Raw genomic sequence first — 15,437 nt, 5'->3', positions numbered from 1 at the left:
GGAGTGCAAACTGGTCCAACCACTATGGAGAGCTGTGTGGAGATTTCTTGACCTACTACTAAACATATGATCCAGCAATTCCACTCCTAGGACACAGAAACATCAATTCCAAAGAGCACCTGCACCCCTATGTTTATAGCAGCACTGCTTACAATAGCTAAGCTTTGGAAACTACCCAAATGCCCCAAAATAGATGACTGGATCAAGAAGATGTGGTCCATATACACCATGGAATATTACTCAGCATTCAAAAAAGATAAACACATGCAATTTGCAGCAACATGGATGGTGCTGGAAGGGATCATGCTCAGCGAAATAAGCCAGAAAGAAAAAGAAAAATACCGGATGGTCTCACTTATAGCAGGAATCTAGAAAACTTAAATAAGGGACCAGGAAAATGAATAACTGTAAGAAAGTGAAAATCAAAATCAACAAACAACTATGAACCAGAGACACTCTATGGAGGGTGGGGGGTGGGGAGGGATTGGGGTCAAAATAAGGGGGTCGCAATTGTATGGGGAATATAAAAATTAAAAAAAATATATATAAAATAAAAAATTTTTTTAAAAGATTTATTTATTTATATAAGCGCCGGGTACAGTCAGAAGCACGGGAGGGTGAGAGAATTCACCAGAGCTGGAGCGGGGAACAGAACAGGCAGACTGACGAAATACACTGCTGAGGGGAGCAGTGGGCAGCAGGAGAGGTCTGCGCACCATGTGGGATCCTCGCCCAGCAGCTGGGGATCGAACCAGCGCTGCAGAGGCTGCAGGCAGCTTCGCAGCCCAGCGCTCAGCCACTGCGCCACCAGGGGAGGCCCCTAAACATGTATTTTAACTGTACCAGGAACTAAACATTATTAAGTTCAGTCTCATTGTGGTACGAGAAAACAAGCATTTAAAGTAAATTACCAGGGCCTCCCGGGTGGCGCAGCGGTTGAGCGCTGGGTTGCGAAGCTGCCCGCAGCCTCTGCGGCGCCGGTTCGATCCCCGGCTACTCCCCGGCCACCAGAGGAGGGTCCCACATGGCGCGCAGACCTCTCCTGCCGCCCGCTGCTCCCCTCAGCAGTGTACTTCGGTCCTTCTGCCTGCTCTGCTCCCTGCTCTGGCTCTGGTGAATTCTCTCACCCTCCCGTGCTTCTGACTGTACCCACTGCTTGTATAAATGAATAAATAAATAAATAATAAATAAAAAAATAAAGTAAATTACCAGAAGAATACATAACAATTTAAAAAATAATAGCAAATTATTCTGTTTTATTCCTGTGTTTTATGTAGAAGCTGTCTAAGTAGCCATCAGCTTGAGCTGTAATTCTGGAGTAAAGTGTAGTGTTTCTTGGAATCGTTGCCTCTGGTGGCCTTTCAATCAGGCTCAGTTCAAAGATCACTCGGGTGTGGAAATCCACAGACCTGGATTGGTAGCTTTTTTGTCAGTGACACTTTGAACCCATGCATCAGTACCTTGAAGCTTGACTATTGTAGCTCTTGACAGCAGGACCTGATGTGGTCCTATTAGGGGAGGTTCTTTTTCCAGAGCGGAAGGTGCCTTTTATATTGTTGGATATAAGACTGCATAAATCAGATTCGTCTCTGACAGTAGTTAGCTAGATAATATGTAAGAATTAAAAACTCCAGATTTTAGTGAAGTTGAATTTCATTTACGTTGGGTGAATCATAATGATTTCATAGGAAGAAAGTATATGTGAGCCCTGAGGGAGTGACTGCATGAATTCTAGTGCTAGTGGCAAATCTCTAGGCTAGAAAAAAATGAAAGGTTCTTGAAACTTTAGGAATAAGATAAACAGTGGAGTTTCTGTTTTAAGAGAAGGATATTACAGAGTTTCTGTTGAACTCCTTTAGTGAAATGAATTCCTTGATTATATGACTGAAAGGTAGGATTGTCCATGTTGCATTAAGCAGTGGACCTGCGTCAGTGCCCACGTGTTTAGTGGCAAGAGCATATCCTGCACGAATGCTTTTGTGATTTTAAGATAAATCATTCCACAGATAATATTAGATCAGTTGATAAAAGGGTTATCATAGATCAGAGCTAATTAATTTTTGAGTTATTTAAGCAGTTCTTCATCTGAAAAGGGAGTAATGTTTCAATATGGAATTTTGAACAGATTTGAAGAGTGATACTCAAAGAGAACCAAAGAAGATTTCTTAGTAGGGCAGGTGGTTGACAGAAATATTGAATGTTGATTAGAAGTAACAAGAATTACATAGCATCTGGGACCCATCAAGTGAGTGGTAAAAAGTGGCATCAAATGCAAGCAGGGAGGGTATGTCTTAGCAAGATGAGCAGTAGGCTTCTGGTGTGAACAGTGTTGTTGGATTACTTATGGAAGGAATGGAGGATAGGGATGTGCTTGAGTAAGAGCTACTGGGAGTCTAAGGATCACAATTCTGATTGCCCTGAGTTCTTGAACGTCTCTGTAGTCTTTTCCATTACATTTTTTTTTTTTTTTTAAGATTTATTTATTTACACAAGCACTGGGTACAGTCAGAAGTGCGGGAGGGTGAGAGAATCCACCAGAGCCAGAGCGGGGAGCAGAGCAGGCAGAAGGACCGAAGTACACTGCTGAGGGGAGCAGAGCAGGCAGGAGAGGTCTGCGCACCATGTGGGACCCTCCTCTGGTGGCCGGGGAGCAGCCAGGGATCAAACTGGTGCTGCAGAGGCTGCGGGCAGCTTCACAACCCAGCGCTCAACCGCTGCTCCACCGGGGAGGCCTTTCCATTACATTTTTGAAGGATAATAGAGGAGAATTACAAAAGACAGTGAGTCGTTGTTCTAATAAACATTCATTGTGGGGTTTATTCCTGGTAATCTCTTTAGGTTTAAATGGATAGTGGGGTAACTGAAGCAGCAGTTTATAAGGATCAATTTGAACTCTTCTTCCTATGTCATTCATATCTTAAGCTCAAAGAGTACAAGTATCTGAGAGGTCAGTATAATCAAGAAAATGTAGGTCAGTCTAGGTCTGCTGTAATTGGTTTTGTGTACACTTTTCAATGAGGATCTCTAAGTATATGCCTTCTGTAAAGCATTTAACTTGACAGTGCTATCTAAAGAACAAGTCTCAATGTGAATTAGTGAATTAGCTAGAACAGAGTCACACTATAGGAAGGTGTCTTTGTTTTCTAATTGGATTATTGAAAATTAGTAAACGTTGAGAGACTGGGAAGATTGGGTCATGGATAATACCATCGCTGTCACTCTTGTGGTACTATGAGGGAGAGTAAAAGGAATTTAAGGTATAAACAGAAGACCCTGTAGTGACTAGGAATTTGTAGGTCTGTCTTGAACAGGAAATTAACTTTATTTTGGCTAGCAATAGTAGAGAATTTCATAGGGTATTGAAATGCTCAGAGGTATGTCATCATTATATCTCTAACTTGGTTTGTTAGACTTCTTTATCAATTTTAAGGAATAGTCACTTTTTAGCAGCTGAACTCTATAAATTCAGAACCCCTACCCCTACCCCCCCAGGACAGTTCTTTTCCTTATCTGCCATAGGAGGGAATGTTAGGCTAAGTTGTTTAATTTTAAGGGACATGTAGGTCCCCCCTCTTCATTCTTTTAAAGTTCTTTGAACAGTATTCTCTTATACTTTATCTAAATAATCTATTGCCAGCCCACTGACATTCTCTTCATTAAGCCGGATATTTGTGGCTTTAATCTATTAAAAGGGTTGGAAAGACTTTGTAGTGGTTTGCCTTTATGTCTATGCCAAAATTTTCCTAAAAGTTTCAAAAATCTAATGATTATGAATGATTTTTCTTGCAATTTTAAGTTTTAGTCCAATCTACTCTAGAAAAGACTTCTGGAATGGCTAGAAACATACACTTTTGTTTCCCTAGCTTTCTTTTAACTTCTGATTTGTGGTCTCTAGTCTGCATTAGATCCTAGCTTATTTTTTTGGAATCATCTTTGATATTTTGGGGAAACTAGTACTGTATACAAGCTTGTGAAGTTCTGACTCGCTTGGGAATATAGGTGTCTAGAAGTATTCTAAGCTTTCAGAAAACTTTTGGGCCTCAGTGGGTTTAGGGACTCTGCCTGGAACCAAAGTTTAAAAACAACAGCATAATGATCTTCTTTTGGAGTTGGGTTAAGTCCTTGATGGAAATTGTTTAATTGTCCCTCACTATGTAGGTGCTCAGCAACAGGAGAGGAGCTAGCACCTTTTTTTAAAAAGATTTATTTATTTATGCATACAAGAACTGGGGTATAGGCTAGAGGGGTGGGGGGTGAGAGGATTTACCAGAGACAGTGGGGAACAGAACAGGCAGATGGACTGAAACACACTGCTGAGGGAAGCAGCGGGTGAGTCAGGAGAGGTCTGTTGTGCCATGTGGGCGGCTCCAGGCCAGGGACCAGTGGCCGCAAATAGCTTCATACATTGCGTCTTAACCCTTTGCGCCACCAGGGAGGCCCTGGGAACAGGATATTAAGGAAACCCATGATGATAGAGAAGTTTTGAGATGAATATGAGGTCTTCACCTAAAGCGTCAGAACATTTAGGATTCTAGGAGATGGGATAAAGGTTAAGCTTGGAGGCAGGAAGTCAGGCTGTCCCTTCCCCCCCCCTTTTTAGCTTTTGTGAAATAATCCTCTAAGGAAGTTAATTTGGAGTTATTGAGGCATTTAGTTGTCTTGGTGTACCAGTTTAAGGAAGGAGACTTTTGCCTTGGGAGTTTTACCTCTTTTGGTTCTAAGGCATTGCAGAAGTACAGGCAAGCCCTTGTTGAAATAATAGATTTTCCCAAAGTGGTTGCTGCTATTATAAGCTATCCTTGATGTAATTACGCTGTATTATTAGACCTGTATACCAACTGGGACTATAATGACTATACATATACTTGAATTTTTGAGTTGATAACCCCTAAAACAAATACCAAAAAAGGAGATTGCTTTACTGTTTGGCCGACAAGTGTATACACAAAGGGCCTAGGCAATTGAGATAGATCCAGTAGTGTAGCACTGGAATCTGGCCCAAGCCATAAGTTTTTTGAGAATCTCTTACACAAGACATAGGTGGACTAACAACATATACAGAATAGATCCCTCTTTCTTTGTGTCACTCAAAAATGAGATCATTTTTTCTCTTTGTCCATGACAAACCAGATCACTGTCAACCATGGTAAACAAACTTGTGAGACAGAACAGAGCAGTCTGAGCTGATATAGCGGGATCACCCCAAACCATCCAAATCCAGAACTCTTCAGATTATTATTTATTTTTTTAAGATTTGATTATTTATACAAGCACTGGGTACAGTCAGCCGCGCGAGAGGGTGAGAGAATCTACCAGAGCCAGAGCGGGGAACAGAACAGGCAGACTGACGAAATATACTGCAGAGGGGAGCAGCAGCGCGGCAAGAGAGGTCTGCGTGCCATGTGGGACCCTCGCCCGTGGCCGGGGATCGAACTGGCACTGCAGAGGCTGCAGGCAGCTTGGCAGCCCAGCGCTTTACTGCTGTGCCACCAGGGGAGGCCCAGGTTCTTAAGTGTTAGTTGTCTGTCAGCTTCACTGGGTGGCTCAGTCTTACGATCTCCATGGAGCCTCCAGAACTGTCAGAAAAGCATAATGACTATTAGAGGCCAGAGATGATGCACTAAGTGAAAAAGGTTTTTTGCCAAGGGGGAACCTGATCTAGCTTGGAGTCTAGGCAGACTCTCCGGGATGAAGTACAGGGCAGAAGTTGGGTATGTACTTTAAAGTTATTGGAAAAGCAAAATCTTTGAGTGTTGTTGATTGACTGCTGATATGAGTGTGTTGATTGGCAAGAACTGAACTGGCTAGATATGGTTTGTAGCACATTTGTGGCAGGGAATTATATCTAGCTGCTTCTATTTTGTATATAATACGTATGAGTTAGGATTTTGTCACCTACTACTATATCGGCATCAACAGACTAGGTGACCATGTGAAGATTTATCAGAATTTAATAGTTTTTATTTTAAAAAATTTATTTATTTAAGATTTATTTATTTATGCATACAAGAGCTGGGGTACAGGTCAGAGGTGTGGGAGGTAGGAGGATTCACCAGAGATGGTGGGGAACAGAACAGACAGATCAACTGAAATAAACTGCTGAGGGGAGCAGCGGGCAATACAGGAGAGGTCTGCTGTGCCATGTGGGTTGCTCCCTGACTGGGGATAGAACTTGTGCTGCAGTGGCTGTGGATAGCTTCATCGGCTGTATCTTAACCCCTTGTGCCACCAGGGAGGCCCAGAATTTAATAGTTTTTTAAAAATTTTTTTAAAGATTTATTTATGCATACAAGAGCTGGGGTACAGGCCAGAGGCTTGGGGAGTGAGAGGATTCAGCAGAGACAGAGCGGGGAGCAGAACAGGCAGACTGACCAAAGTACACTGCTGAGGGGAGCAGCAAGCGAGACAGGAGAGGTCTGCTTTGCCATGTGGGTTGCTCCCTGCCTGGGAATTGAACTTGTGCTGCAGTGGCTGTGGATAGCCTCATAGGTTGCGTCTTAACCCTTACGCCACCAGGGAGGCCCCTTAATAGTTTTCAGTAGACTGTTTTCAGAAAATATTCTGACACAAGTCTTATAAAAAAAAATTTTATTTTTAAGAGGAAAAATTACCTTTGAAGTAATGATTAATAGAGAATAATAAAGGAGGTTAGGGTGGTGTCGACTTGGAATTTTTGTGAAACACATTCAAATTAAAATACATACTCATTTATATTTAAAAAGAAAAAGTTGTATATGCTTTTCCTTGTCTGTTCTAGCTGCAGTTAACAAATATACCATAGACTGGGTGGCTTATAGATAACAGAAATTTATTTCTCAGCGTGCTGGAGGCTAAGAAGTCCAAGGTCAAGTCACTTGCAGATTCAGGGTTTTATGAGGCCTTGCTTCCTGGTTAGGTTAGACAGAGACTGTCTTCTCACTGTGTCCTGACGTGGTGGAAGGGATGGGGGAGCAGTCAAGGTGTCTTTTCTCAGGGCAGTAATCCCATTTGTGCCAACTCTACCCTTATGACTAAATTATCTGTGAAATACCCCAACTCCAATAACATCACATTGAAAATTATTAGGTTTCAACATATATATTTTGGAGGTACTAAAAATATTTAGTCTGTAGCATGTGCACTTCTCAGCTATACCCTTTAAAATAACTTGTCTTAAAGAGCATCCTAAAATCCTTTAAAGAACACCTTACTACACTTAAATTATCTGGTTCTTCAAAATGTGGAAATAAAAGTTTATGAACTACATATAATGAAGCGTTAATGGCTTTTCATTTTTTACAGATTTTATGCAGTACCTGCCACATTTTAGTCAGTTTTGAGGATACAAACACCAGAACAAATGTCCTAAATATTCCATCTTTTTAGGATAGTGATCTGAGTATTACACTCGGTGTAAAGTGTAAATACATAGTGTTTATTAGATTTTCAAAGTGACCTTTTACCACCATCTCATCACACCCCAAAATTAAGAATCAGCACTTTAATTAAGGATGATTCTCAAAGTGTGGTGCAGGGGCCAGTAGTATCATAAGCATCACTTGGGAATAGTCCTGGGACCAAAGTCCAGCCCTGAATACTATGGGGGTGTGGTTCCTCCTTTCCCCCCCAGATGATGCCTGCTAAAGTTTGCACTCTGTGACTCTAAGATGGTAGAGTAGATTCAGTCACTAGTTCTATCTCTGTGATCTACACTAATGTTGATATCCTGATGTGATTGTAGGATGGAAGTTCTGTTGACTATAACATTCTCTTATGTTCATATGTTATTTCTGCATAGATTTTTGAACACAAATACTTTGTTGACTTTTAGAGCTAATATTTGAAAACTTTGACTTATGACAATATAAGTGACTTTAAAATATTACTGTTTTTTGGGCTTAACATGTTTGCACTTTTGGATAAGTGCCCCTTTTGGCCTATGCCAGTACTCTGATAAGTCTTGTGGATTACTTTTATCTTAATGAAGACATTTTCAATTGTAAGTCATAGGAAAGCAACCACTCAGACTAACTTCAGAAAAAAGAGAAATAATTGAGGGCCTCCCTTGTGGCACAAGGGGGTAAGCACCATGCTGTGAAGCAATCCACGGCCTCTTCAGCATGAGTTTGATCCCCGGTGGCCAGGGAGCAACCCACATGGTGCGGCAGACCTCTCCTGGCTCACCCGCTGCTCCCCTCAGCAGTGTATTTCAGTATATCTACCTGTTCTGTTCACCATTCTGTCTCCGGTGAATCCTCTCACCCCCAGCATCTCTGCCTGTACCCCAGCTCTTGTATGCATAAATAAATCAATCTTTAAAAACATCTTTAAAAAACAATTTCTTGATTGAGGGCCTCCCCTGGTGGCACAGGCAGTTGAGCACTGCGCTGTGAAGCTGTCTGCAGTCTTTGCAGTGCCTGCTTGATACCTGGCCAGCTGGCGAGGGTCCCACATGGCGCGGCAGACCTCTCCTGTCGCTCCTGCTGCTCCCCTCAGCAGTGTATTTCATTAGTCTGCCTGTTCTGTTCCCCACTCTGTCTCTGGTGAATCCTCTCACCCTCCTGCACATCTGGCCTGTACCCTGGCTCTTGTATAAAATAAATAAATAAATCTTTAAAAAAAATTCCTTGATTGAACAGTGTTGTAGGATGTATTTAATTTAAAGCAGGTCTCACACAATTATATCTATTGAAAGAGTGAAATTAGTAATCTTTCAGAGAAGTCCCTTATGCAATCTAGGTTTCTTATAGCTATTTTGTTAACCCATATTCCCAATAATTGCATTAGTGTCAGATTCTTTAAGATGAAATAGCCAGCCTGAGAGTCTGTTGCATTCAGTGTATGATAGTTAAGAGTTTTTGTAATTAGATTTGGTTTCTGTAATTTCCGAGTTGGAATCTCAATTCTAGCATTTATGACTAAACCTGTTTCTTCATCTCTAAAATGTTGGTGGTACTACTACTACTCCTACTTCGCAGAATAGTTGGTACACTTACACACAGTAACTATGCAGTAAATTTTATCTAATATTTTTATGCAGTAAATTTTGTCTAATATTTTTATATTCCTTACTAAAACTACATTTTATTAAATGTGTTTTTCATAAATGTTTACTCTGAAAAGCATGTTAAGAAAATATTTTCTATAAATATGTTTACCTAATTTTAGTGACTGTGGGAGTATTCAGCCTGCTTTCTTTGCCAGTTCTAGCCATTTCATTATTGTTGTCGCCTTAGGGATGTATCTGATGTTTTTGCCCTTTGCACCATTTTGTGATAACTCTTGAAAGTGAATCTTTGTGTAGTGCTTCTGTTTTCAAGCAACATCAACTGAAATAAATATATGGAAAATTATATTGTGTACAAGCTTTTTGTAGAATTTAAATTGCATTTCATGTTTAGGAGTTGAGATAGAGGTTGTTTCTTGGAGCAGAAAGATGTAAATTACTGTCATGTGCCAGTGAGCAGGAAGGGGTGCGTATTAGTAGACATTTTTAAAGCATTAGGCCATCTTGCTGGAATTCATATAGGAACGTTATCCTGAATTTCAGTTTTATTTTACAAAGGTAATGTAAGTTCAAAGAAAAGTAGAAAAATCTGTTTGAAAACAATCTCTGCAACTTTTGAGTTGTACCAACAGTATTATAAAGTCTTTTTGTGGGATGGAGGAAGATGGGATGTCTGAGTTTTTTCTTTTTCTCAGGAAGTCTCATTCCAGTCAGCAGTGTAATTGGAATGCAACTCCAATTTGAAGGAAAGGGAATTTTTGGCAAGAGGATACTGAGCAGTTGGGAGTTTTATTCAGAATATACATAGACAGCCACTCATTAGGAGTCTAAATCAATAAGAACAATAAGAACATGGCTCTCTATTTCTACAGCAGGGATTTACTCTTGTATTATGTCATGGTGTGCTTGCATATGAATAATCCTTCCAAACAGAAAAGAAATTAACGTAAATGAATTGGTAGTATCTATTTTATCTGCATTTCTGCAGATGGTTTTCTCAGTTACTCCCCCAAATAAAATATGCTAAAAGAGATTTTTGCAAAGTTTAAAAGCATTTCTTGAGAAAACAAAGGCATTTACAGAATATTTGAATTATACCTGACCTGTAGACTCTGAGAGTAAAGGTAATCCAGAAATGTGGGATTGGGATCTCTAGCTCAATATATTAACTTAATTTTTTAGAAGGTATACTAGATCTATCTAGTCATTGAGCAGATGATTTAGAAGGTAATTTATCTCTGCTGTGTAGTTTCCATGGGGGTTAGATGTAGATGAAATGACATATTTAAAAATTTTCAGGCCTCCTTGGTGGCACAAGGGGTTAAGATGCAGCACTGTGAAGTTAGGGAGCTACCCACATGGGGCCCGCAGACTTCTCTTGCCTTGCCTGCTGCTCCCCTCAGCAGTGTATTTCAGTCAGTCTGCCTGTTGTGTTCCGCACCGTCTCTGGTGAATCCTCTCACCCCCCCCCAACACCTCTGGCCTGTACCCCAGTTCTTCTATGCATAAATAAAGAAAATCTTAAAAAAATTTTTTTTTGTGTTCATATCAAATACTCTAGTTTGTGTTTAATTATTCATGGAGTTTTTTTTTTTTAAATTGATTTTTATTTATGCATACAAGAACTGAGGTGTAGGCCAGAGGTGGGGGGAGGGTGAGAGGATTCACCAAAGACAGAGTGGGGAACAGAACAGGCAGGCAGACTGAAACACACCGCTGAGGAGAGCAGCAGGCAAGACAGGAGATGTCTGCTGCCTCATGTGGATCAGCTCTCTGGCTGGGGATCGAACTCATGCTGCAGTGGCTGTGATATAGCTAGATAGTGCTGAGACTTTAACCCCTGTGCCACCAGGGAGGCCCTATTCATGGAATTTTAAGGTAAAATTTGATAATAAAATCTTACCATTTTATTTTAATTTTTCTCATGTATTTTTTTTTTGTTTCCTTTGCAGTACTCTGTGCAAAAAACTTGGTGAAAAAGGATTTTTTCCGTAAGTAAACTAACTTTAAATCTTGTTTATTATGTGAACAATTTTTTGAATAGTATTTTCACAGTTGTCTAGTTTAGGAAACTGTTCAGAATTACACTTAGTGTTATTTCATGAATGCTTTGATTCAGAGCCTTTTGGCATCACATTTTTAAGAGGATTCTGTGCTTCTTCCCCTTTACCCACCCCTCCCACATATTTGTGTGAAGTGTGTCTGTGTGTGTGCAGGTATGAGTATATACTTGGACAGTGTGTATTGAATGTGTGCATACTACTAGGTTCCTAGAAAAGATTTGAGGTTAAGTTTTTTTTCTTCTTTTATATGCATATATATTTTAAAGATTTATCCATTCATGCATACAAGAGCTGGGCACAGGCCAGAGGCTTGTGTGGGGCGGGGGGGGGTGAGAGGATCCACCAGAGACAGAGTGGGGAACAGAACAGGCAGATTGACCGGAGTACTCTGCTGAGGGGAGCAGCAGGTGAGTCAGGAGAGGTCTGCGTGGGTAGCTCCCTGGCCAGGGATGGAACTTATACTGCAGAGGCTACGGATAGCTTCATTGTTGCATCCTAACCCCTTGGGCCACCAGGAAGGCCTTTCTTTAACATTTTTAAGAAACTTTTATATGAAGTCAGTATTCCTTGGAAGGCAGAATGTCCTTCAGCCTGCTGAGAATTTTCACAGTGGAGAAAAGAAATCCCTGCCACAGTAGATCGTAGATGCTCTTATGTTCCAGACTCCAGAGCATACATTTGGTTCCTGTATTTGCAGTCTCGCAATCGGTTATGAATTTTTTTTTGTTTTATTTAGGGTTAGGCTTAGTTTTTGTGAGGGAGGCCTGGAAAGTACCCCCTCATGTGTATTTGAAATCATTACTCTGTAGTAGCATGCTTTATGATAGCTTTAAATTACTGAGTATGAATGACAAAATTTATAGTAAAAAACTCTAACAATATAATTTTTATGTTAAATATTTGAAGTTAGAAATAGAGAAGATTGGGCCTCCCTGGTGGCGCAGGGGTTAAGGACAGTGCTATCAAGCTGTCCCCAGCCACTGCAGCACAAGTTCGATCCTGGCCAGCCAGGGAACTACCCACGCGGCGCAACAGACCTCTCCTGCCTCACCCGCTGCTCCCCTCAGCAGTGTATTCAATAGATCTGCCTGTTCTGCTCCCCACTCTGTCTCTGGCCTACTATTATAGAAATACGCATGTAAATGTGTATTTGTAAGCAAAAATAAACAATCACATTTCTACCTTTCCCTTTGAATGTTGTTTAAAGAATCAAGAACTAAAAAAAAAACTTTGTCTACAGAGACCACCTCTGTCTTTACCCCCGTACCTCTGGCCTACAACTCAGTTCTTGTGTGCATAAATAAATAAATCTTAAAAAAAAAAAAGTAGATTCATTAGATTTTTAAATTTAAATTCTACAAGCCAGCAAAACTGACTCTGTATGCTAATTTAATATGACATTATAATTTTCAGGGGCTTAATGAAAAAATAATAAACTCTTGGTATATTTTAAAATCATTAATTCATTCTACTTGAAAATTGATTACTTCCAATCTTTCTAGAATAGAACCTGACATTTTATAAAACTGTATTATTAAAAATTTTATGGTATCCTTGGGCTTGTATAGCAATTACATAGGATAATTTGGGACAGGTAAGAACTTTATAAGCAGTATTCAATTTATGTACCACATGGCCTAAACCCTACCACTTGTCACAGCAGGAGAACTGAGTGGCCTCTGTCCTTGCTTCCACCAATTAATGTTACCTCCCTAGATGACTACTGAATGCCCATCTCATTCCTGTTGCTAATAACCTAATAACAGAATATGTACTCTTTTAAAGTTTTTTTTTTCTTTACATGTTCTTGTATGCTTATTATTTAATAGTAGAGAAACATAGACTGTAACTTCAACTTTCCTTTAATTAAGGAACAGAAAGCCACATCTAGGGTTTCTGTGTGGACAAAGTTTTTTCTTAGTTCTTAATTCTTTAAACAACATTCAAAGGGAAAGGTAGAAATGTGATTATTTTTGCTTACAAATATACATTTAATAATAAAATCAAAAGAATAAGACAGAATAGATTCATCCCAGGAGAAAATTCTTAATCTTATAGAAGGTAGAGGGAAATGTATTTTTCTTTTAAACTCATTTATAATAGGTATTATTGAGGTAATGGGAATAGCACTAAACTTCCAAAACAATGTGGTTCAATAGATTGATACCCTAACTTACCAGTACTCTTAAATTTTGATCTTAATTTATTTGAAGTTAACAGATCACAGAATTAGAATTGGGAAACTGGCTGGTGATTTCTGACTAGCCTTGAATCCTAGCAAATTAGTGTCCTGACTTAAAAAAAAAGATTAGCATAGATATCAGGGCGCAGAGTTTCTCTAGTTAACAATACCAGCATTTTGTTGTAGCATTTTCAACTCCATAGGAAGTCTCATTATCCCAATGTTTTATTTAGTCAGTCTCTTCCTCCCCCCTCCCCAGAAGAATCACTATTTTCATAGTTACTTTGAGCTGAAAATTGAAGTGTCACTGTTGACACTAGTTTCTTAAAAATTCAAATTAGGGCGCAGCGGGTTGAGCTCAGCGCCTGAAGCTGTCCACAGCCTCTGCAGCATGGGTTCTATTCCTGGCTGGCCTGGGAGATTCCCACATGGCGAAGCAGACCTCTCCTGTCTCACCCGTTGCTTCCCTCAGCAGTGTTTTCGGTCATCTGCCTCTTCTGCTCCCCGCTCTGTCTCTGGTGAATCCTCTTACCTTCTCGCGCCTCTGGCCTTGGACCCCAGCTCTTGTGTAAAAATAAATGAATCTTAACAAAAAAAAAAAAAAATAAAGTGTGATCTTTAAAAAAATAAATTCAAATTAGGTATTTCAGAATAGTCTCTTAACTGTCATGTCCTTTTTTCTTTTCATGTGACTTCCCTAGTTACCATCCCACTGCTATGTTATCACAACCACTTCATTGGATAGTCTGTCTCTAGTCTTTTCTTTTCCTGGTCTATCCTGAATACCTCCAGTAGAAAAAAATGGCATTGTATATATAGCCATGTCAAGAACCTCAGATGGTTTCATTACTGCCTCAGTCATTTTAAGCTTTTATTTTCTGGATTTTAAAATCTCTTTTATTAAATCATGAATCAGTCTTCCCTCTCCAACAATATTTACATTTATACCTTAGCACAAAGACTTTGGTTAGACTCTAGAGCCCTTCAGATATTAGCATACTCTCCTAAGTATTCTTCCCATTTTTCCTTTAAAGCCCAAATGAATCCCATGCCCTCAAATTGTTCAAATTTCAAACTATTTTTTTTTTTTTTTGAGCTCTGACTTCTATGCATGAACCACTTAGTACTTAGTAAATGAGAGGTATAATGCAGGCTAGTGACTAAGAGCATGTATGTGCATGGGTTTGGAGTCTCAACAAAAGTGAATGTTACAGGGCAGGGAGAGGGGCACCCCAGACCCGGCAAACTTGCCTACTCTAAATGGGTTCTGCTCCGCTGCATCAACACAAAACATATGAGACTTTAATGGGAAGGAACTTTAATACAATTAGTAAACAATACAGGAAAGGCAAAAAATCTAGTTTCTAAATCAAGCACCCAACATTACCCATCCCCTCGTGGGTAGAAGTCCACCCAAGCAGGATTGGCCCAGAGCAAGGCCCCAAAGCCTGCCACAAGTCTAAAGCATCTTCCAGTGGGGACCCACAGAAAAGGAACAGTAACAATCAGACAAGTCTGGAGGGAAAAGAGCAAAATCAAAATCAAGACAAAAACCGCCGTTGTCACCTCCCCACAGGTCTCTCACCCACATCCGTGTCACCCAGTCCATGACCAAAAGGCAAGCACAGTTTCTTCACGTGTCTCTCGGCTCCATGTGCCTTGTCCAGGTCTCCTTCTGGCTCCATCCTGCCTCCTTCCTTCCTCAGTCTCCTCTGCAGCTTCTTCTCTCTCTCAGCTACACCCTTCTTTTGGGTGGGGTAGGAAACCTGGAACCTCCCCCTTTCCTGGGCACCACCCTGTTACAGCTCTACTGTGAGACCTTCAGCTTGTATAACTTCTTTGTACCTCAGTTTTTTCAGCAGTAAGATAAATTATAACAGTATCTGTTCCATAAGGTTGTTGTGAGATATAAGACTTAATAAGTATCATTTAGAACAGTGTCTGACATAGTATTAAAAGTGTTTTCTTTGTAATCATAGAAACACTTGCTTATTCTTATTTTCCTAATTAGATAGTAAGCTCTTTTAAGGCAAGGTACTAGATACTTTATTTCACTTTCTTTAAGTTACCTAATAAAACCTTTTGGTTAATTTGATTTCTTTGTAGCCTGTTTTTCTGTGTGAAATCCTTAACCAGCACTTTCTTTAAATAAACTACTAAGGAAAACCTTGGGAAAACTCTGTAAGAGAGCTTGTAGTGTTTTAAG

General features: G+C 40.0%; 1 protein-coding gene across 2 annotated transcripts in view; it reads left to right on the top strand.

Moving 5' to 3' along the window:
* Window positions 1–15,437, top strand: part of SMURF2 (SMAD specific E3 ubiquitin protein ligase 2) — a gene marked incomplete at both ends in the record, with an annotated part of 90,511 nt that overhangs the window by 26,739 nt on the left and 48,335 nt on the right. For both annotated transcript variants that reach the window (XM_084237747.1, XM_084237746.1), the window contains one exon: window positions 10,939–10,977. In XM_084237747.1, the coding sequence (XP_084093873.1) occupies window positions 10,939–10,977 (39 nt within the window). The remainder of the gene's footprint in view (window positions 1–10,938; window positions 10,978–15,437) is intronic.

Source organism: Talpa europaea (genome assembly GCF_964194135.1).
Source record: "Talpa europaea genome assembly, chromosome: 7".
NCBI classification, from domain to species: domain Eukaryota; kingdom Metazoa; phylum Chordata; class Mammalia; order Eulipotyphla; family Talpidae; genus Talpa; species Talpa europaea.
Note: the sequence above shows the minus strand (reverse complement) of the source record. Positions and strands in the feature narration are given on the sequence as shown.